At 44.0% G+C, this 22,691-nt stretch overlaps 2 protein-coding genes and 1 pseudogene across 2 annotated transcripts; 1 reads left to right on the forward strand and 2 right to left on the reverse strand.

The window, feature by feature from the left end:
* Positions 1–759: 759 nt before the first annotated feature.
* Positions 760–16,556, reverse strand: org (oogenesis-related gene). The gene is made up of 7 exons (XM_064935162.1): positions 16,386–16,556; positions 2,052–2,132; positions 1,637–1,862; positions 1,399–1,547; positions 1,137–1,238; positions 994–1,032; positions 760–845 (listed from the first exon to the last, which is right to left on the reverse strand). Exons 1-6 carry the CDS (start codon positions 16,407–16,409, stop codon positions 1,012–1,014), a joined length of 603 nt encoding a protein of 200 aa, XP_064791234.1. The 5' UTR covers positions 16,410–16,556; the 3' UTR covers positions 760–845; positions 994–1,011.
* peak3 (PEAK family member 3) lies at positions 10,201–17,950 on the forward strand. Its single transcript, XM_064935157.1, has 4 exons — positions 10,201–10,549; positions 10,804–10,973; positions 11,889–12,433; positions 16,351–17,950. The coding sequence occupies exons 1-4, from the start codon at positions 10,467–10,469 to the stop codon at positions 17,473–17,475; spliced, it is 1,923 nt and encodes a 640-aa protein (XP_064791229.1). The 5' UTR covers positions 10,201–10,466; the 3' UTR covers positions 17,476–17,950.
* LOC135512785 (ornithine decarboxylase antizyme 1-like) lies at positions 17,793–22,673 on the reverse strand (annotated as a pseudogene).
* Between the last annotated feature and the right edge of the window lie 18 nt (positions 22,674–22,691).

Below are 22,691 nucleotides of genomic sequence, written 5' to 3' on the forward strand. Positions count from 1 at the left end.
GGGGCTACAAGTGCTCTACACCGCCTACACTCCCCTTTTGCATTGACCGCAGTCCTCTTCAGCCTAGAGCGTGGCACCCTGGATGGGCATGTGCCCTTTACTGACCCCCTCTGTCCGGTCAGACAAGTACCACAGAGCCATGTGTGGCTTTCCTGTGAGATACTCTCAGCTAACCAAGCTTGTATTTTAGCAGGGACACAAAGCAGTTTAGCGCCTTCCGTTTAGCATCATGAATATTCGAAGCGTAAAAGGTGATGGGCAAAGGTACGAATGCGCAGTAGATTGTCAAAGTAGAGGTCAGCATAATGAGTGGAGTCTTTAGCCTATGGGTGGTAGTGGCATCATTACATGCGCTGAACAGTTCTGACAGCCAACCTAGAAACTAGCCACAGACAAATGCAATTATATATCCATTGGAAATATAAACTGGTTGAGATGAGGCGACAAAGTCACCAAGTACATGTACGTGTAAGTAGACTGAATGGAACAGGCCTTAGTGTACAAGTCCATTCCTGCAGCTCAACTGGGATCTTACTTGACAGAGACTTAGGGGGTCAAGCAGCAACTCACTGTACAGGTGTTTAACCATGAACCTCTTATGTTTCCATATATATGGTGACAATCATCAAATCATCCACTTGTCAACACTGCTAGATGTTTCAGGATAGAACAAGAATCTAGTATTGCCATCTGCTGGTCAGTTATTACACTGCATGTCTGAAGCTACTAAGCACAATAAACCTGCACATAAAGATGAATGTTTTATTTAGTAAATTACAAACAAGCAAATAGTGAATACTGGCACTGGAGGCTTACAGGTGGTGATAAAACTGAAGGCGGCGCACCTAAGGACCAATAAATAGTATGGATGTCAATTTACAAGTGGGCCATAGAAGACATCAATGTAGTCAAACATCATACCAGGATGACAAATAGGTTGACCCTCATGCATGTTAAAAAAAAACAAGTAAATGTTTGTCACACCAAATGTACCTGAAATGACACCTTCCACTATGCCGTCTGAGGAACATTCTGCAAACAAGGCAAAAAGACAACTAGATTCAATGCCAATCTCCTATAGTCAGATAACTTGCAGAATGATGAAAGGCCATGCCAACGAGACGCTCACTATGTACCGTTTTAAGGTCGTCGATCACGACCTTCCCTGAAACATCAAGGTCACTTTCTGTGTCATTTTGAGAGTTATACTCCTCACTGTCAGTATCCACTGCACTCGGCTGTAAAAGAAAAAGTCTGGATAGTCAAGTACCAAATCAATGTGCCACAGGAAACTGAAGAAATTAGTTTAATGCTTGCATGTATTTTAGAGACCATATACTGCTAATGTGAGATGAAGGGTTAGGCCCATTCAAAGGAAACCATAACAGGAGAACCCACCTCATAGTCAGGATCAACAGAAGGCTCCTCATCCTCTAGTTCCTGAGAGAGCGCCTCGACCCAGGTCTGCTGCTCCTCATCGTCATCAATGTCATCCTGCTTCCTCTTGTTGCCTTTCCCACAGAGCTTAGTGGGGGAGCAAAGCACCTCTGAAAAACAACCCAAATGAATAGAATTCCCCCACACCATTTCAAGCACATGTCTCAATGCTGTATATAGAAACCATGACTATACATGCCTGGGGATACAGCACAGCCGATGCTGGTGCACACAGGGTAGCCCAGGGCGCTCTGCAGACGGCGAGGCAGGATGGCCAACAGGATGCGTGTGGTTCGACGCAGACGCTTGCGGCCTGCTAGACAGTGGCGGGCTGGACTAGTATTGTCATCCTCTTCTGGAGGAACAAAATCCTCATCTGAAGGGGAGAAACCCAACAGCCACCAAAACCCACGGAGAGCACGCATCTGCAGACAGGAAGTATAATCACTGAGCTTTAAAAGCCATAATTCACATATCCAAGACAGATGCAAAGGGAGGACAGGTGCTTGTGGGATTAATATGGTGGCACATTTATGGAAGCAACCATCCCATGTCCAACATGTCAAATTCAAACTAACCAGTGAAGATAAATGAAGCTTGGGGAACATGCTTACCGCTAGTCTGACAGGCCAAAACTGTGACAGGCGACAGAGTACAGTGGTTAACACACTGTCTCTCTTCACCACAACTTTGTCCTGTGAAGGTAAAAGTGGGTCAGTTAAAACCTATATTTAAAAAAAAGAAGTCAAAGTAAACATTAAATAAAGGTGTGCAGACAGATGGCTAACTAGTTCGCGCATTGATGAAACACTTCGATATGAAATGTACTTTCATAGCAGGCTAGGAGAATTAACGTAGGTTAGGAAATAAGTTAGCGAAAATGCTGTCCCAACATGCTACGAAAGTCACTTCGTGTCGTGAAAGGAGTGTCCCAGAGCATTTCGTTAGTGTGCAGCCACTTGTGATGACCAATGCAACAGAAGCTAGCAGGCGTTCAAAGTTTCCCGCCGCAAAAAGAGCTCAAGGTTTTAGGAAGTTAAACAACCTCAACAATAAAAGTTGCCGTCAAGTTCATCGGAGTACAAACACAATTTGCTCATATTACCTCAACACCGTCGTTGTCCTGTTCGATGGCGACGCTACATTCAGAGGTCATACTGATCAATGTGGCGATAGATTGGAAGGAAGCTGATAACAGCGGTATGTGATCAGTGTTCTTATGAACCCCGGAATAGCAGAAGATGAGCCAATCACCCCACACAAACAATTAGGCTAACTGTGACCATTTATCGAATCACTAATTAGCGAAATTATGAATTATGGCAGCATCTGTAGAAAGGTATGGGCCAACATCAGATAGGCCGACAATAGCCTGTCACATTCGGTAGGCAAAATGTGACGAGTTCATATGCTATTCGGAACTAAACTCAGAAATGTCAGACTTGCTAACTCGTTGAATGCGGCATGTGTATAACTAGGTAACCAGTTAGCAAGTCGGACATTTCAGAGTTACGACTAGCACGTGAACACAGCATTACACAGGCAAGGCATTCCAGTTCTCATCTTTTGCCCAATTAGTAGCAAAATAACTGATCTGTCTGGTCAAAAGAACAATTAGTGGAATAATAATCCGATTTGGGCTGCCTGTGTAAACACAGCCTAATGTTATTGAAAGTGAGAATTGAATAAATAGAATAAACTGAACGAAAATGACAACTACTAATTATAATATTTACAAGGGAAAGTAATGCTTTGTTTTGTTTTATTTTGTAAACAGTAAGTTGTTTATTTTATTTTGTGGTGTCCATCCATCTGAACAGGGATAACCAAACTTGGTTAGAGCTTCCGCCACTAGGCATACACGTCACATTTACGCACACACTTGCTACGTTAAAAACAACTGGGAAGTCGAAGACAAGAAAACAAGCGCCGACTGCGAAAATCGTTTTGGACGATCTTCCAACTCGTAATTAAAAGTCGGAAACTCTGGCATTTTTCGAGAACTCCGAGTTTCCGACCTGAAGATCACTGAAGTCATGATTTGACCTCGTTTTTCCCCAAAAATAGTTGTCTTGAAAGCACCAACGGTACTCCAGGGGGAGTCACAGGTATAAAGCCCCACTGTTTTCTCTCCAGACCAATCTAACCTACCCAAGACACAAACGAATAGCACTGCTGAAAGGGAGAGAGAGACACATAGGCTTGCCTACACACACACACACACACACACACACACACGCACACAAACAACAGCCACAACGAAGAGAAACATGATAGCACCATCAGCATTGGAACTATTGGCAGTAGCACAAAACACTTTAATGCTGCAGAAATGTGGGATTTCTCCAAGCTGTGCAGGCACAGTTGCGCGGAGATGCGTTCACTTTTGTGAGCCACCTCCAGCATGCGCTCTCTCGGGAGTTCCAGTTTACAATTCCCAGTCTTCACCATTCCCAAGGCGATGATGGAGAGGAGGCATAGGAAGGCTTTGGGGGCCCTGAAGTGGACACCTGCTGTTTATGTATGTTACCATCCTCTTCACTCTCTACATCAACATCCAGATTTGAGTCTTCACCTGAGCGAAAAGCCCACTGGACCATCTCAGACCCCTTCACCTACAAGCGTTCTCCCCTCCACAGGTGAGAGATCCTACCCCTGTACCTTCCTGGAGAATGAGCACTGGCCCGACCCGTCGCCAGAGTTGCCCTGTCTCTGCCTCACCTTGCCAAGGTCACCAGACCATATGGCTTTGTCGCCCTGAGTCAGAGCTCTCAGCTGGCCTACGAGGAGGCTCTGCTCTTCCAAGTTGGGCTCTGGCGCCTACACAAGGATAAAGACAGCATCCACCACACGACACAGGCCATTCACATTAAACCCAATGCCTCCAGATGGTCAACTACTGTCCAACGCCTGTCCATAGAATATAGTATCTCACAGACTGAATCAGCACCAAAGGAGGAGATACTATGAACCATCTCCTCAGGCTCATCCTCCACCTCCTCGTTGAAACATTTGTATGAATATGAAAGCTGATCCTTTCATAAACATTCTCCTCTCAAGACAGTTCAATATCTAATGAAATCTAGAATACTATACTCTAGATCCCCGCTATGGCTAGCCTTACATCTGTATGTTTTATTTAAGGGGCGTAATCTAAACCTTAATCCTCTCAACTGAATTTAACAGAAATCCTAATCCACCATACACTATCATTAACAACACATATGATACCTGAATATATTCAATGGTGTATTACACTCTTCAGATGACAATTTAGAGTTACATATCATAAAAGGATGATGTATTTCAGCATGTCCAACAGTCTGTAAAGCTTAAGTGCGTGTTGTTCAATGTGTGCTGATGCAACATCTGCTGTATGTGAGGTAGGGAGACCCTGTTCTCTGTGGCTCTTAGCATATGAAGGGGCTCTTAAGAGAAATGACACTAGGGCCTAATGATGTTTCCTCTGCAACCTTCTACTGATACTCATTATGCCTCCGCTCTCATAGATCATGAAGAGGAATTGTGCCTCACTGTGGAATAAATACGAAACCTACTTCTAAAAATAGATCACAAAAACCCTTTGTCTGAAGAGCACTTGACCTTATATATTTCAATAATAATATTGGAACAAGATATTCATTTTCAGAATAATGCTTACTGCAAAGTAAGAAAGTATGGTAGCAGGAAGCCTAGCGTTGGGCAAGTAACTGAAAGGTTGCTGGTTGGAATCCCTGAGCTGACTAGGTGAAAAATCTGTCAATGTGTCCTTGAACAAGGTACTTAACCCTAAATGCCCCTGTAAGTCGATCTGGATAAGAGCGTCTACGTAAATGTATGAACTTACAAGCCTTATTGTTTAAATCTATTCATGCTAACCAATAGATCTACAGTGTGCTATTATTATAACTGCATGAATTCTAATCCCTCTCTGCACAACAACAACCTTCCACGTCCCAGAGACTGAATGTCCAAGTAGGGTTTAACGCCTCCTCTCCTACTCAGCCTCAGGTTTGGGCCAGTAACTGTAAAGGTTGCTGGTTCGAATCCCCAAGCTAACTAGGTGAAAAATATGCCGATGTTCCCTTGAGAAAAGCACTTAACCCTAATTGCTCTGAAAAGAGCATCTGCTAAATTACTAAGATGTTAAAATGTACTCGCCTTACCTGCTGCATTGTTACTTTGATCCCACATGGCGATCTTTTCCCCGACATCTGCCCTGGCTTGCCCCGGCCACATTCCCCCCTCTCTCCTGAGCTTTTGTTTGCCTCCAGTGCACATACAGTGGGGCAAAAAAGTATTTAGTCAGCCACCAATTGTGCAAGTTCTCCCACTTAAAAAGATGAGAGAGGCCTGTAATTTTCATCATAGGTACACTTCAACTATGACAGACAAAATGAGAAAAAAAATCCAGAAAATCACATTGTAGGATTTTGAAAGACTTTATTTGCAAATTATGGTGGAAAATAAGTATTTGGTCAATAACAAATGTTTATCTCAATACTTTGTTAAATACCCTTTGTTGGCAATGACAGAGGTCAAACGTTTTCTGTAAGTCTTCACAAGGTTTTCACACACTGTTGCTGGTATTTTGGCCCATTCCTCCATGCAGATCTCCTCTAGAGCAGTGATGTTTTGGGGCTGTTGCTGGGCAACACAGACTTTCAACTCCCTCCAAAGATTTTCTATGGGGTTGAGATCTGGAGACTGGCTAGGCCACTCCAGGACCTTGAAATGCTTCTTACGAAGCCACTCCTTCGTTGCCCGGGCGGGGTGTTTGGGATCATTGTCATGCTGAAAGACCCAGCCATGTTTCATCTTCAATGCCCTTGCCGATGGGAGGAGGTTTTCACTCAAAATTTCACGATACATGGCCCCATTCATTCTTTCCTTTACATGGATCAGTCGTCCTGGTCCCTTTGCAGAGAAACAGCCCCAAAGCATGATGTTTCCACCCCCATGCTTCACAGTAGGTATGGTGTTCTTTGGATGCAACTCAGCATTCTTTGTCCTCCAAACACGACGAGTTGAGTTTTTACCAAAAAGTTATATTTTGGTTTCATCTGACCATATGACATTCTCCCAATCTTCTTTTGGATCATCCAAATGCTCTCTAGCAAACTTCAGATGGGCCTGGACATGTACTGGCTTAAACAGGGGGACACGTCTGGCACTGCAGGATTTGAGTCACTGGCGGCATAGTGTGTTACTGATGGGAGGCTTTGTTACTTTGGTCCCAGCTCTCTGCAGGTCATTCACTAGGTCCCCCCGTGTGGTTCTGGGATTTTTGCTCACCGTTCTGGTGATCATTTTGAACCCGCGGGGTGAGATCTTGCGTGGAGCCCCAGATCGAGGGAGATTATCAGTGGTCTTGTATGTCTTCCATTTCCTAATAAATGCTCCCACAGTTGATTTCTTCAAACCAAGCTGCTTACCTATTGCAGATTCAGTCTTCCCAGCCTGGTACAGGTCTACAATTTTGTTTCTGGTGTCCTTTGACAGCTCTTTGGTCTTGGCCATAGTGGAGTTTGGAGTGTGACTGTTTGAGGTTGTGGACAGGTGTATTTTATACTGATAACAAGTTCAAACAGGTGCCATTAATACAGGTAACGAGTGGAGGACAGAGGAGCCTCTTCAAGAAGAAGTTACAGGTCTGTGAGAGCTAGAAATCTTGCTTGTTTGAAGGTGACCAAATACTTATTTTCCACCATAATTTGCAAATAAATTCATTAAAATTCCTACAATGTGATTTTCTGGATTTTTTTTCTAATTTTGTCTGTCATAGTTGAAGTGTACCTATGATGAAAATTAAAGGCCTCTCATCTTTTAAAGTGGGAGAACTTGCACAATTGGTGGCTGACTAAATACTTTTTTGCCCCACTGTACACACACTGTAGACTTTGGACTGATCATTTTTGTATGTAGGTGAATTAACTTGTGATGCTTATTACGTGAGCTTACTCAGAAACACTTTAATTCCTATAGGCCTACTATTTTTTTTTTATCTCAGACTTTTATAGCATATTGGACTCATAGAGAGCTACTCTCAAGTTATCTTTTGGGGGAGATTGACTCTTTGAACTTACAATGGGATTGCCCCAAGCTGTAAACATTTTTTCTTGTGCTTTATCCTATTTGCCCCATGACTTTTGCATGCTTTGTTGACTATGAACTTGATCGTTTACCCAACCATGGGACTGAAGTTTTTTCCCCCCACACTCGCGACTCAGACTCTATTGGTTACATGAACTCTTGGCCTCCCATCCTATTCTAACTACATCTCGCCAGCTTTGTATTCATGTTACCTGATGAAATTGCTGTACAATAGGATCTTGTTGCCATCTGATGCACATTGAAATATCATTAAAAAATCAACACTCTCTCCCTGTCCTCTGCCGTGCCCTGATTGTATTACTGCTGATGATATCTGGAAATGTGCATGTACACCCTGGCCCGTCTACTGTTGCTAGCCCCAATTCTTACTTGTGCTCTGATAACTTCTTTACTGATTTCTGCTCTTGTAAAAGCCTGGGTTTTCTGCACGTTAACACTAGAAGGTTATTACCTAAAATGGATCAATTGAAAGCTTGGGTTCACAGCTCTAATCCAGATGTGTTGGTCATTACTGAGACGTGGTTAAGGAAGAGTGTTTTGAACACTGATGTTAACCTTTCTGGTTAGAACCTTTTTTGTCAAGACAGATCTTCCAAAGGTGGTGGAGTGGCAATCTTTACAAAGAATGCCTTCGGTGCTCTGTTGTCTCCAACAAGTCTGTCCCCAAACAATTTGATAGCTGGTTTTAAGCATTAAGCTTTCAAATAGCTCTTTGTTGACTGTTGCTGTGATGTGGTCATCCTGTCTGGGTTGGTGCCCCCCCTTGGGTTGTGCCATGGCAGAGATCTTTGTGGGCTATACTCAGCCTTGTCTCAGGATGGTAAGTTGGTGGTTGAAGATATCCCTCTAGTGGTGTGGGGTCTGTGCTTTGGCAAAGTGGGTGGGGTTATATCCTTCCTGTTTGGCCCTGTCCGGGGGTGTCCTCAGGTGGGGCCACAGTGTCTCCTGACCCCTCCTGTCTCAGCCTCCAGTATTTATGCTGCAGTAGTTTATGTGTCGGGGGGCTAGGGTCAGTTTGTTATATCTGGAGTACGTCTCCTGTCCTATTCGGTGTCCTGTGTGAATCTAAGTGTGCGTTCTCTAATTCTCTCCTTCTCTCTTTCTTTCTCTCTCTCGGAGGACCTGAGCCCTCGGACCATGCCCCAGGACAACCTGACATGATGACTCCTTGCTGTCTCCAGTCCACCTGGCCGTGCTGCGGCTCCAGTTTCAACTGTTCTGCCTTATTATTATTCAACCATGCTGGTCATTTATGGACATTTGAACATCTTGGCCATGTTCTGTTATAATCTCCACCCGGCACAGCCAGAAGAGGACTGGCCACCCCACATAGCCTGGTTCCTCTCCAGGATTCTTCCTAGGTTTTGGCCTTTCTAGGGAGTTTTTCCTAGCCACCGTGCTTCTACACCTGCATTGCTTGCTGTTTGGGGTTTTAGGCTGGGTTTCTGTACAGCACTTTGAGATATCAGCTGATGTACGAAGGGCTATATAAATTAATTTGATTTAATTTGATTTGTTGCTGAGTGTTATCGTCCTCCATCAGCACTGGCCTGTACCCTACCTGCCCTGAGGTCTCTCCTGGCCCCTTACACATAGTCTGAATTTGTCCTGCTGGGTGACCTAAACTGTGACATGCTTAAACCACCTGACCAAGTCCTAAAACAACTCCCTAAATCCTTCTCAGATTACTACCAATCCCAAGACTCCAAACACCCAGAAAAGGCTACTCTCCTTAATGTTATCCTCACAAATAATCCTGATAGGTATCAGTCTGGTATTTTCTTTAATGACCTTAGTGATCACTGTTTTAAAGACTGTTTTCGTAATGGCTTCTCAGTTTAACGACCTGTCCTGATTTGTCATAGACGCTTGCTTAAAAACTTTAATGAACAAGCCTTCCTTCATGACCTGGCCCTCTGTCAAAGACACTTGGACCTTCTTTTTTGATATTTTCAGTGGTATTGTTAACAGACAACACCCATAAAGAAAATAAGAATTAAAAACAGGTTCAACCCCTGGTTTGACCGTGATCTGGCAGAGTTACTCCACCTCAAGAACACCATTTGGTGAAAGGCTCGGCACACAAATGCTCAGGCTGACTGGCTCTTGTTCAGGTAAATGAGAAATAAGTGCACTCAGGCTATCCGGAAGGCCAAAGTTAGTTAATTTAAATAGCCGTTCTCTCTCTGTGGGTCTAAACGCAAGAAGTTCTGGAAAACGGGAAAAGACCTGGAGAATAAACCCTCCTCCTCACAGCTGCTCATGGCCCTCAATGTTGATGATGGGGTTGCTACTGACAAGGAGCGTATGTCTGAAATGTTTAATCACCTCCTCATTAAGTCAGCATTCCTATTTGACTCAGCCATGCCTCCTTTCCAGTCCAACATTTCCTCATCTCTCAGCCCTTCTAATGCAATTATAATGATCACATGTGTTTGACCAAGAAGATGCATCATAAAGCAATTGGGGGCTAGCACATTGAAGAAGAAAAATGTGATTTGAGATCCAATCCATAAAAAACAAAGTACCAGGGAGGCAGAGACCAAGTGTGTGATGGATCTGACTTAAAAGGAAAGTGAGAGAGAAAAAAAGAGTGTGTGAAGTTGGGTGTCTTTTTGGTGTTCTTCCTCATTTTGTAGTTGAGGTTACTGCATAAGTACTGATATGCCTTCACACAGGCACTACTTTTCCGGTACCAACCTCAGACTGCAAAGATCAGAACAGCAGATAATTACATTCTCACAAGAAAGAGAGACAGAGATAGACAGACAGACAGTAAGAGAGAGAAAGAGAGAGCGAGCGAAAGAGAGGGAGAGAGGATATTAACGTGAACCTGAGCAATAATATTAGAGACCTCAAGTTCCATTTGAGTTTGACAGACTGCTATTCTGAGTGAGAGACACCGTAACCAGGCAATGGATTGTGCAGCGATGGATTGTGCAACTCAGGGAGCAGAGAGACAGAGTGGACCCCCAGTGTTGCCTATCAAACAGCGCAGGTAAAACAAAAACATACAGTACAGAGACTGCATAGCACTCAGACTCTATGCAGCGTCTTGACAGTTCGACTGAACCTTTAAATGTGAGCTTCGTCAGAAAAACTATCAAGACACTGCATAGAGTCTATCTGAGTGCTATGCAGCTTCTGTACTGTAGGCGCTTATTTTTAGGTAACTAGTTCAAAGGACAGCAGATCAATTAATGAATATGATTGTGTGTGTGTGTGCGTGTGTGTGTGTGTGCGCGCGCTCAGGAGTCTCTACTCGCGAGGCTCTAGTATGGGTTCCAGTGTGGATCTGGAGTTGGATGGGAGTGTCTCTAGCCCATTGGGGCCCCATCAGCACCAGGGCTCTACCTGTACAGATGTGTTCTCTGCAGCCACTGATTGCCATGCACTCCAGTGTCCCATTCACCAGCGCTATGGTGAGTACAACACACATCTACCTTTATCAGTAGTATTATATTATCCTGTTGATTTCAATTATAAAATGGATTAGAATATAAGTTCTTTAGGTATTTGCTTTTTTCCAGCTGAAATATTAAATAGAAAGCACTTGTATTTTACCCTATCATTCTCCTTCCTTGTCCTGCTTCCCTTTTCTCATGTGAATTGAATGGGAGGAAGTGACACCTGAAACCAGGCTTATGCTGATAAAGACCTGAAACAGCCACAACGTTTATGTGTCCACATGTTTGTCACAAGCTCAACTGAATACAGGAGCTCCTGTCAACTATTTATTTATTTATTTGAATTTTACCCTGTTTTTCTCCCCAATTTTGTGGTATCCAATTGCTTTTGTAGCTACTATCTTGTCTCATCGCTACAACTCCCGTACGGGCTCGGGAGAGAGGAAGGTTGAAAGTCATGCGTCTTCCGATACACAACCCAACCAACCTTGGTTGGCGTGCACTGTGCCCGGCCCGCCACAGGAGTCGCTGGTGCGCGATGAGACAAGGATATCCCTACCGGCCAACCCCTCCCTAACCCGGACAACGCTAGGCCAATTGTGCATCGCCCCACTGACCTGCCGGTTACGACAGAGCCTGGGCGCGAACCCAGGGTCTCTGGTGGCACAGCTGGCGCTGCGGTACAGTGCCCTTAGCCACTGCGCCACCCGGGAGGCCCCACCTGTCAAATATTTAATCTACGTATCCAACAACAGTTTGAGATAAACATTGGCTGAAATGTTTTTGTTGTTGCAGAGTATTACTATTCTGTAATTTCTCTACCTTATTCTAAAGAAGTTCTCGATAATCATAGAGAGTTAAAGCGTGGAAATAGGCAATGACTTCTCTGGAAAGTCTAATACATGTTCTGTATTTCCCTTTATCTTTCAGACCCCTCTTACTGTCATCAAGAGAGGTTTTTCTCAGATAGCACCACCCCTCCACCAGTGCCCAAGAAGAGGCTGACTCGAACCCTTTCCCTACCAGGGGTCTATCTCTGTCCCCTTTCCCCACTACCCTGCAGTCATCAAAACTATGACAACCCTCTCTACATGCTGGTCCCCATCGCAGGCACTCAGCCCCATGTAGAGATAGACGAAGAAAGACCAGTCCAGAAGAGCCCTCTCAACTTGCAGCCGCTATCTCAACTGGACTTTGATACACCTGATGAACAGCTTACCTACTTCTTCAGCAGTTTCTACAACCAAGGGGACATTTGTCAAGGTATTCAGCATCGCCACCTACTGTTCCTGAGGAGTATGGAACAGCGCATGGAGGCTGGGGTTCTCCTGATGAGAGGGTCCGGCGAAGGCGTTTTTGCATTTCAGCCCCAAGATTTCCTACTGTGTGAAAACTACCAGCCCAAGCAGATAGCAGGTTCACTGTACTACAGCCTGCATAGCCCAAAGTTTCCAGGGAGGATAATCGCAGCTAAGGTAAGGTTAAGCTCATGATCTCAGGGCATTAGTGATTTAAGTGGCCGCTAGGGGGGCCCTCGAACCCAAATTATTTAAAATGTTTTTAGGAACTCTGTTGAGAGTTAGAATAGTAGAATACACAAGGTGCAGTTTCACAATTCATTTTTTCATTAGATTATAAATTAGTCTGACCAGTTATCTAAACTTGTAGCTAGTAATCATGGTTTAATTACTGACAGGGCACACGGGGTACGAGCCCAGGGACCCTGACCACCAGTGGGCCCCCATTGATTTTGTTAGTCACTCTCACTCAGATATCATAAGTCATGGCAAAATGTGTAGAATTGCAGAAAATGTGGTTTTAAACTGCTCAAATATCTCTCCACCATATGGTCAAATGTGTAGAATTGTAGGAAGTTCGCTGTAAAACTGCACATTTTTTTCTACGCCCCATGGCACAATTTGTAGAATTGCATAAAATGTGTTAGAAAATTGCGAAATATTCTCTCCACCCCATATGGCAAATTGTATATAATTGCAGGAAATTAACTACAGCAAAAACTCTGCCATCACGAGGGGGGGGGGCACTTAAATGTTTTATCCCTGCCCCCAAATGTAAAGGCCAGCCCAGCCTACTCTATGCGTAAACCAGTTTGTGCATCATGCTCAAGCAGTATTCCAAATCAAATCAAAGTTTATTTGTCACGTGCGCCGAATACAACCGGTGAAGACCTTACAGTGAAATGCTTACTTACAGGCTCTAACCAATAGTGCAAAAAAAGTAGGTAAATAAAGAAATAAAAACTACAATAAAAAAATGACAGTGAAAAACAGTAGCGAGGCTATATAGAGTAGCGAGGCTACATACAGACACCGGTTAGTCAGGTTGATTGAGGTAGTATGTACATGTAGATATGGTTAAAGTGACTATGCATATATGATGAACAGAGAGTAGCAGTAGCGTAAAAGAAGGGTTGGCGGGTGGTGGGTGGCGGGACACAATGCAGATAGCCTGGTTAGCCAATGTGTGGGAGCACTGGTTGGTCGGGCCAATTGAGGTAGTATGTACATATGTACATGAATGTATTGTTAAAGTGACTGTGCATAAACAGAGAGTAGCAGCAGCATAAAAGAGGGCTGGGGGGGGGTACACAATGCAATTAGTCCAGGTAGCCATTTGATTACCTGTTCAGGAGTCTTATTGCTTGGGTGTAAAAAACTGTTGAGAAGCCTTTTTGTTCTAGACTTGGCAGTCCGGTACCGCTTGCCAAGCAGTAGTAGAGAGAACAGTCTATGACTAGGGGGGCTGGGGTCTTTGACAATTTTTAGGGCCTTCCTCTGACATCACCTGGTGTAGAGGTCCTGGATGGCAGGCAGCTTTGCCCCAGTGATGTACTGGGCCGTACGCACTACCCTCTGTAGTGCCTTGCAGTCAGAGGCTGAGCAATTGCTGTACCAGGCAGTGATGTAACCAATCAGGATGCTCTCGATGTTGCAGCTGTAGAATCTTTTGAGGATCTCAGGACCCCTGCCAAATCTTTTTGGTTTCCTGAGGGGTAATAGGCTGTCTTGGTGTGTTTGGACCCTTCTAGTTTGTTGATGATGTGGACACCATGGAACTTGAAGCTCTCAACCTGCTCCACTACAGCCCCATCGATGAGAATGGGGGCGTACTCTGACCTCCTTTTCCTGTAGTCCACAATAATTTCCTTAGTCTTGGTCACGTTAAGGGACAGGTTGTTATTCTGGCAACACACGGCCAGGTCTCTGACGCCTCCCTATAGGCTGTCTCTTCGTTGTCGGTGATCAGGCCTACCACTGTTGTGTAGTCTGCAAACTTAATGATGGTGTTGGAGTCGTGCCTGGCTATGCAGTCGTGGGTGAACAGGGAGTACAGGAGGGGACTGAGCACACACCCCTGGGGAGCTCCAGTGTTGATGATCAGCGTGGCAGATGTGTTGATACCTACCCTCACCACCTGGGGGCGGCCCGTCAGGGAGTCCAGGATCCAGTTGCAGAGGGAGATGTTTAGTCCCAGGATCCTTAGCTTAGTAATGAGCTTTGAGGGTACTATGGTGTTGAAAGCTGAGCTGTAGTCAATGAATAGCATTGTCACATAAGTGTTTATTTTGTCCAGGTGGGAAAGGTCAGGGTGGAATGCAATAGAGATTGCATCATCTGTGGGTCTGTTTGGGCGGTATGCAAATTGGAGTGGGTCTAGGGTTTCTGGGATAATGGTGTGGATGTGAGCCATTACCAGCCTTTCAAAGCACTTCATGGCTACTGACGTTAGTGCTACGGGTCGGTAGTCATTTAGGCAGGTTGCCTTTGTGTTCTTGGGCACAGGGACTATGGTGGTCTGCTTGAAACATGTTGGTGCTACAGACTCAATGTTGGACATGTTGAAAATGTCAGTGAAGACACCTACCAGTTTGTCAGCACATGCCTGGAGCACACGTCCTGGTAATACGTCTGGCCCCGCAGCCTTGTGTATGTTGACCTGTTTAAAGGTCTTACTCATGTCGCCTACGGAGAGTGTGATCACACAGTCGTCTGTAACAGCTGATGCTCTCATGCATGCCTCATTGTTGCTTGCCTCGAAGCGAGCATAGAAGTGATTTAGCTCATCTGGTAGTCACTGGGCAGCTCGCGGCTGTGCTTCCCTTTGTAGTCTGTAATAGTTTGCAAGCCCTGTCACATAAGACAAGTGTCGGAGCCGGTGTATTATGATTCAATCTTAGCCCTGTATTGATGCCTTGCCTGTTTGATGGTTCGTCGCAGGGCATAGCAGGATTTCTTGTAAGCTTCCAGGTTAGAGTCCCACACCTTGAAAGCTGCAGCTCTGCCCTTTAGCTCAGTGCGAATGTTGTCTGTAATCCATGGCTTCTGGTTGGGGTATGTACGTACAGTCACTGTGGTGACGACGTCCTCGATGCACTTATTGATAGAGCCAGTGACTGATGTGGTATATTCCTCAATGCCATCGGAAGAATCCAGGAACATGTTCCAGTCTGTGATAGCAAAATAGTCCTGTAGTTTAGCATCTGCTTCATCTGACCACTTTTTTATAGCCAGAGTCACTGGGCTTCCTGCTTTAATTTTCCTGCTTGTAAGCAGGAATCAGGAGGATGGAGTTGTGGTCGGACTTACCAAATGGAGAGCGAGGGAGAGCTTTGTGCGCGTCTTTGTGTGTGGAGTACAGGTGATCAAGAATTATTTTCCCTCTGGTTGCATATTTAAACATTTAACATGTTGATAGAAATTTGGTAGAACTGATTTAAGTTTCCCTGCATTAAAGTCTCCGGCCACTAGGAGCACCACATCTGGGTGAGTGGTTTCCTGTTTGCTTATTTCCTTATACAGCTGACTGACTGCGGTCTTAGTGCCAGCATCTGTCTGTGGTTGTAAATAAGTGTGTGCAGTTTATGCATCATGCTCAAGCAGTATTCATACTTGAGTTATGTGCACAATGCAAAAGTCAAGCAGAATGCAAACACAGCTGCACCAAATGTAAAAAGCCACGATAAGGCCAAAAGCCAAAGATAAGAGATAATCAACAAAAGGGCTCATTTCTAAGCTCTACCTCAAGCAACAGTCATGTTTTACATCATTATATAGCAAGTTTGGCAACCCCCGACTCCAGTGACACATTTCCTCTGAACTGTCAACAGGTGTTGAGCAACCCAACAGACTGCACAGACAATAGCAAACATCCATGTCTTAGAAAGGCTTATTAGCATTAGGAAGAGTAGCTTCTGTTTTAGCAGCAGCTCATGGGAATCCTAATTTTAGATTAGGGGTATTTTGTTAGACTGTGAATGAATCAGATATGACTGTACAATAGAGGAGAAAAACAACTTTTAATGTGACTATGCCTTGTTAAGGAAGTGAAAGGGTTTTTGTTGTTCTAATTTCCTCCCCGGTTTCATTCCCAGGTAAGCAGTGAAGTTGGCCCCTTGTCTCAACCTACCTCAGTGCCACCCAATGTCAACATTCAGCAGGTCATTGTATCTTTCCCATCATGCCCAGCACTGGAGAAAGAACCTGGAACCAAAAACACAACCACTTCAGACTCCTCACAGTCTGATCAGACAGGGACAGAATCACCAGATGAGAGCAGAATTGAGGCAGACCAAAGTCAAGCGGAGTCTGAGGAGAGCAGTGGACCTACAGTTGCTTCACTATTGCTCAAGGGATATGCAGTGACAATTGAGAGAGACTTACCACAGGCTACTTTGGAAGACTTTGTACAAGAGGGAAGGTTCCTGCAAAGCTTTAAACCATTAGTGTATGAAAGGCAACTGAGTATTCTGCTGCTACAGTTAGCCTTGGGGTTACAACACCTATGTAGTAATGCAGCCACCTGCGCTGAGCTGAAGGCTCAAGGCATCTTGCTGGTATGGCCAAGGGAGAGAGGGGGGGAAACAGAGGCAGACAAAGCAGAAGAAAGTGGAAGAAGTGAAGAAATTGAGTTATTGGAGAATGAAAAAGAGAAGATAAAAGGAGAGATTCAGGAGCTATGGAGAAAGTGGGGAACCCCTCGTGTGGCGTTGACCAATCACACCAGTCACAGTGACCCCAGTCTCTTTCAGACTGCTCATGCACCTCCATCCATCCAGTCTCAGTTCGGAGTGTTGCTAGAGTACTGCCTGTACCTCTCTGACAATGCTCCCGCTCAACATACACAGAGTTCAGATGGCGCCATCCAGAGTTCCCCATATCTATCAGGGCTTCTCCAACTAGCCTCCTGGCTTCAGGATGAGGGTAGTGGGCTACAGATAGCAGACGTAGTGGGGGTCCTGCAGGCTCTGCTCTGGGGTCCACGTGTTGAGCTCTTCAGGGCAAATCCCACCGTGCCTTCCACTCTGCACAACTGGCTGTCAGTCAAGCAGGCCCTTCTGATGCTGAAGCTGGCAGAGGGAGGGCTGATCCAGGACCTGCCTAGTCTGGACTGGGAGCACTGCCTGTGTCTACAGTATATCTCCTTCACTGACTCTGAAACTGTGATGAGGGCCACAGCTCGACTAGGACTCCACAACACAGTGGACAGGAAGTTGTGATTACTCATGTCTGTTAATTGAAGTCCACTGCTTGAATTAATGATCCTCCAATCAAGGGTTTCCCAAACTCTGTCCTGAGCCCCCCCCCCCTGGGTGCACGTTGTTTGTTTGTTGCCCTAGAACTACACAGCTGATTAAAATAACTACTCATCAAGCTTTGATTATTTGGATCAGATGTGTAGTGCGAGGGCAAAAGACTAAATGTGCACCCGGGTGGGGTCCCAGGACAGACTTAGGGATACCCTGCTCTAATCTAATGTAAAATGTGGATGATATTTAACATTCATGTTGTCAGAATCTATCTTGAACATCTGGAATGCATAAAAGGTTTGCTTTTTTATTAGACATTTTTCCACAGCATTGCTTTCCAAGTATATTAAGCAAATTACATATCAGCTCCAAATCAAATGTATATGCACTGTGTTCTATAATTAACATTTCATGGATCCAAGGAGCCCCATTAAAGATTTTAAAAGATCAACTTAAAGTGCATTAGGTTAAATTCAACACAGACTGATCAAGTTTAAACAGATGCTTCTACAATTCTGGTACGTGTGCCCACAAAATACGTCTTGTAAATCGTTACACATATTTCAATGCCCTTTCCCCAATTCCTACACACATAACAAGTGGATTTATGCCTTATGGTTAAGGTGAGCACTTTTATTCGGGCACTTGTTACAACATGCAGATTTCAGTCAAGTGGATCAAAACTAGAAATCAAAGTTAATGCACACATTAAAATCAAATCAATATAAAACATGAAAATCAACTTGAAATACCCAAGAAAACATAACTAACATGAATATGCAGCATGGACATTTTCACCATAAATTGTACAGCCTAGAGATGATCATTGTAGTGGATGGGGAAGGAGGAAATCAGTACTACACATGGAAATTAGTACAGTGTTGAGGAAACATTTCCCAGATTTAATAAGGATACATTCTTGGTTTAACATTACACACTAGTTCAAATGTCATTGTAATACATCACATCAAAGTAAATAAACTATTTCACAGGAATCCTTGACCTTAACGAATTTTGATCATATTTATTTTCCCTAAGTGATGAAGTGGGATGGGGAAGGGTATGTAAAAGCTAACGTGTGTGTATATATATGCATTTGTGGCATGTGCGTGACCCATTAATCATCGTCGAAGGAGTCTCGTTCGATTCTGTAAGCCATGAAGAAAGCATCGGGGCGGGTAGGGACGAGTGGATGACCCGGTCTCACAATCTCAAAGCCCAGGAAGCTGAAGGTACGCAGCAGAGATGCTGAAGAGAGAAAGGGACAGTGAGAGAACTGCCTCATAACAAAGCACAAAGTATTAACAGAGGTGTTTGACTGGAAGCAGACACACACAGTGACTTACCTCTGTCGTCTCGGTTCTTGTGGAAGCAGATGAAGACATGGTCAACCTGCAGCTTCTCTTCCGCACATTCCAGCAGGAGAGCGAAACTGGAGAGATTAACATTTAAGTAAGTCAATGAGTTATGAAGGTAGTGCATTGCAGTCAGCAAGCAATAGAAACTAAGTCCATCTACCATGAAACAACATCAAACAAATTGAAGGCGCAATATGTATCTTTGTGCACGACCAAACAAAATTCACATAGAAATTTGAGTTATAGAGCTGTCGTTCTCATTGTAAGCAAGTCTGATAAGCGGTAGATCCATTCTGTGTGTGCCATTTCTATGCGTCCCTGTCCGAAAATGTCATTTTTTTTGCATCTGGATATACTATATTTTTGGTTAATGAAAAGATTTCACAGCAGTTTAGATGGTACAATGACTCTCCACACTAGTTGTAGAATTTTACACACCGGCAATGGCAGAGTGATTTCTGCATATTGCGCCTTTAAAAGACAACAAAAACAGTCTAAAGTAAAACCAGAGGACAACGAGAGGTTGTACTTGCATTGGATCACTGACCTGTCTTTGCTGCCCTCGGGCAGAGTTCCAGGGGGGATCTCGATGTAGATGTTCCTCCCTTTCAGCACCCCCCTCCAGACACAGTGCTTGCCCTCTGAGCAACGAGGCTCAAAGAGCAGGAAACGAACTCTGCCATTGGCGGGGGGCGGCTCCTCAAGAACCAGCAACCGAGCATCCTGCAGGAGAATGGAGAAATTAGCAGGTATGAAGAGAGGTTTGATACAGGTAGCTTAACACCAGATGATGAAGGAGAAAGAGAAGAGTGGACTCACAGAGTAGAATAGCTTAGCTGAAAGATTGCGATCCCGCTGGTCATTCCCTCGCCCACCTGGGATCTTTAGGGGTGGGTGAGGGGCATCAGGAACACCACAGAGGCCCCGGACACGGGTTACTGCAACAGCGGGAACACCGCCTTGGACTGGAGGACACAGAAGAACTGAGCCATTATTCCTCAAGGATTCACTGACTATGAGCTAGCCAAACTGGAGACCAGGAAAAATGTCCCTTTGGAAGTCTATGTATCATCATTCTAGTCCATGTAACTCATATGACTAATATGGTAAAACATTGTCATTTGAATAGGTACCCTAACCAGGACAAAGGATTGACGTTCAAATTGTTCCACTGACTAAATCTTTACATGTCTGAATGGAACACTTGCTTGAGGCTAAATAAGTAACAGGCAGGCAATATTTTATTTGCTTTGTTGGCAACAAAGCACATTTGGTAACAGGATGTCCCAATGAGTTATGACAAAATGACTGCCTTCCCTCAGGTTGATTGCTACCTTTGTAATTGATTCCCAGTTGACATCACTGATTAATCAGAGAGAACTGTCACAGTAGGAGTAGCCTATGGGGAGAGATGACTGCTACTCGTGGCAAAAAAAGGTGGTGACAACGTCAATGGAAAAATACTGAGAACAATTTCAGCTAAAAATGAGGGTGGTAAAAATAGTGTCGTTTTTTTGGCCTAATTCAAGTCTGCACTGAGGTACAAAAACACCAACCTCTTACGTCATTGAGACATGTGCCAGATTACCCACTCCACTGATCAGCCATTTTGCTTAAGCCACAACGTGAGTGTGTGTTCTAGTTAAGATTCAGAATAAGCTTTTGTGTGGGGGTTGCGCTAGCAGAGGTGAGTATGCCAATTCTCAGAGGTCGAAAAGTGAACAACCCCCATTAGGGGTGGCATACTGCTCACGGACGCGCTCTTACGCAAACACCACTCCAGCGTTATATGTGGAGCAGGCATGTGAAAGCAAAGTAAGAAGCATTGTGTCAACCTTGGAGCTCAACCTCTGAGTAACAGTGATATACCTCAACCAATGTCAAGATGGTGTCATAGGCTCATCATTTGTGCAGCATATTGACTGGAATCCCTAATAAGCGGTTCTAGTGAATAAGGTTCCTTTGGAAACTGCATGACCAGATCGCAAATAATATCCAACTAGCATCCTTATGTCAAATCCCTGTCCGTTCACATTCCACCTGTACGTTGTTCCCGCAGATTCAACAGCACTGTTATTCTATGCCAAGTTAAGCCTCCTCACAATACTCCTTAAAATCCCCATTACACTCTGCTACACAGTAGGCAATATTCATGAAGAGGCTTAAATTGTGACAACTGGCTTAGTCAGGTGGGAGATGAGTCTCCACCACTTGCGTAAGAGCCATTAACAGTTGAATGAATGTGATGTGGAAAAATACTGTCTCGCAGAGAAATACAAATAGATATATTAGGCCAAAGGGAAATAATTTTGAGGCATTCATGGACACCTAACCTCTAATCAAATCACTTAAAATGGTGGGGACTAAGTTTCAAGAGGCCTGTTCATCTAGTAAACAGACTGCTGCTCAATGCCCCACCAACATAACAGACCATAAATAACAGCATTTTACACCCATTGGGAACAGACTTGACCAAAACAAAATGTGCAAATAGCTTGGTTGTTTTTAGCTAAATTACCTACTTTTAGAGACTGTACATTCGGTACTTTGGTTTTTAGGCACAAATACTGACTGGGAACTGACCAATAGGTAAGTTAGCTAGCTGTCACTCATGTTATTCTTAAACTAGGATAACAGTCAGTCAAGCCATCAAGGCTTTCAATTGGCCAAACAATTATTGGCTAATAAATCACATTGAATGTGAGTGAACAGATATGATATTGATACCGGCAGGTGAGCAGCTAACAAGTGTTGAAGGGTTGCAAGTTAAATATTTGCTGTATTGGCTAGTAACAGTAGCTAGTATCCTTTTCATATACAGACAACAATCTGTATTTAGTGACTCTGCTCGATCATTAAGTGGGTGAACTGGACAATTTTCTTGTCCTGCTTTCAAAATGTAACGAGTACTTTTGGGTGTCAGGGAAAATGTATGGAGTAAAAAAATATATATTTAGGAAACATTTTTTTTACTGGTAACATACCACATCTTGTCTGAAATGGGTATAGACAACGACATGGCTGTGAGCCTATTGCTTTAAAATCGCGAGCCAGCTGGCGAACTAGGTTACTAACATCTCCCAGAACATTCGACGAGATAACATGGGTCAGTCCATTAATTCCGCCATTATTGAGAAACATATTGCCGTAACATTAGATCGTTTGTTTCTTAATCTCACATATGAAACAAGTAAACAGTACATTGTCGACAAAGCTAGTAAACGAACATTAGCTGGTAAACTGGCTAGCTAGTTAGCTACCGAACACCTGTTCTTAGCCAAAAACATCCGCAGAATGCTAAATGACATTATTGTTCTAACCGCAGCCAACTTTAATAAGTAAAATTATACAGGCATCGATCAAAGCTAAATACAGTTATTCAACTTTAAGATAAATAACGAAAGTCAGTTTAGAACACTATTGTTCCACTTACTCGTTATTAGATACATAGCTAATTTCCCCTGTAAAAAGAGTAAACAAGTGGCATGTATATACTAACGTTAGCTGCGTAGGCCTCTGTGGCTAATGAATTAGCATAGCCCTTCTGGAGCTAGCTAGCTTTAAATTACTAACTAAATTACACTTTCATAACTCACCTTTCACTTTCTGGGTTATTACTGGGCAGTTCGATAACTGGCATTGTAGATATCGTTTTCTCTTTTTCTCTGACAAAACAGTGGCTATTTAATATCGTCTTGCGTTTGGATTTAACCATAAGGCCAACGTCCAAGCCAGCAGATCCCTCTTGATTCTCTCCTCACCAAATGATTTTACGTAGGCTCAGGCTGCCAGAGCACAAGGGGAGGGCTGCTCGAGACAGAGGTCCCA

The sequence above is a fragment of the Oncorhynchus masou genome, chromosome 24 (assembly GCF_036934945.1).
Source record: "Oncorhynchus masou masou isolate Uvic2021 chromosome 24, UVic_Omas_1.1, whole genome shotgun sequence".
Taxonomy (NCBI): domain Eukaryota; kingdom Metazoa; phylum Chordata; class Actinopteri; order Salmoniformes; family Salmonidae; genus Oncorhynchus; species Oncorhynchus masou.

What these genes read in the sequence shown, in the direction of transcription:
- org (XM_064935162.1), bottom strand. Translation starts at nt 16,409, where the DNA reads ATGTTGACATTGGGTGGCACTGAG. An exon ending in CGGCTGTGCTGTATCCCCAG is followed by an intron (nt 1,548 to 1,636) that starts GCATGTATAGTC and finishes GTTGTTTTTCAG; the next exon opens with AGGTGCTTTGCTCCCCCACT. An exon ending in TGATCGACGACCTTAAAACG is followed by an intron (nt 1,033 to 1,136) that starts GTACATAGTGAG and finishes CCTTGTTTGCAG; the next exon opens with AATGTTCCTCAGACGGCATA.
- peak3 (XM_064935157.1), top strand. Translation starts at nt 10,467, where the DNA reads ATGGATTGTGCAGCGATGGATTGTGCAACTCAGGGAGCAGAGAGACAG. An exon ending in TTGCCTATCAAACAGCGCAG is followed by an intron (nt 10,550 to 10,803) that starts GTAAAACAAAAA and finishes GCGCGCGCTCAG; the next exon opens with GAGTCTCTACTCGCGAGGCT. An exon ending in GGAGGATAATCGCAGCTAAG is followed by an intron (nt 12,434 to 16,350) that starts GTAAGGTTAAGC and finishes TTTCATTCCCAG; the next exon opens with GTAAGCAGTGAAGTTGGCCC.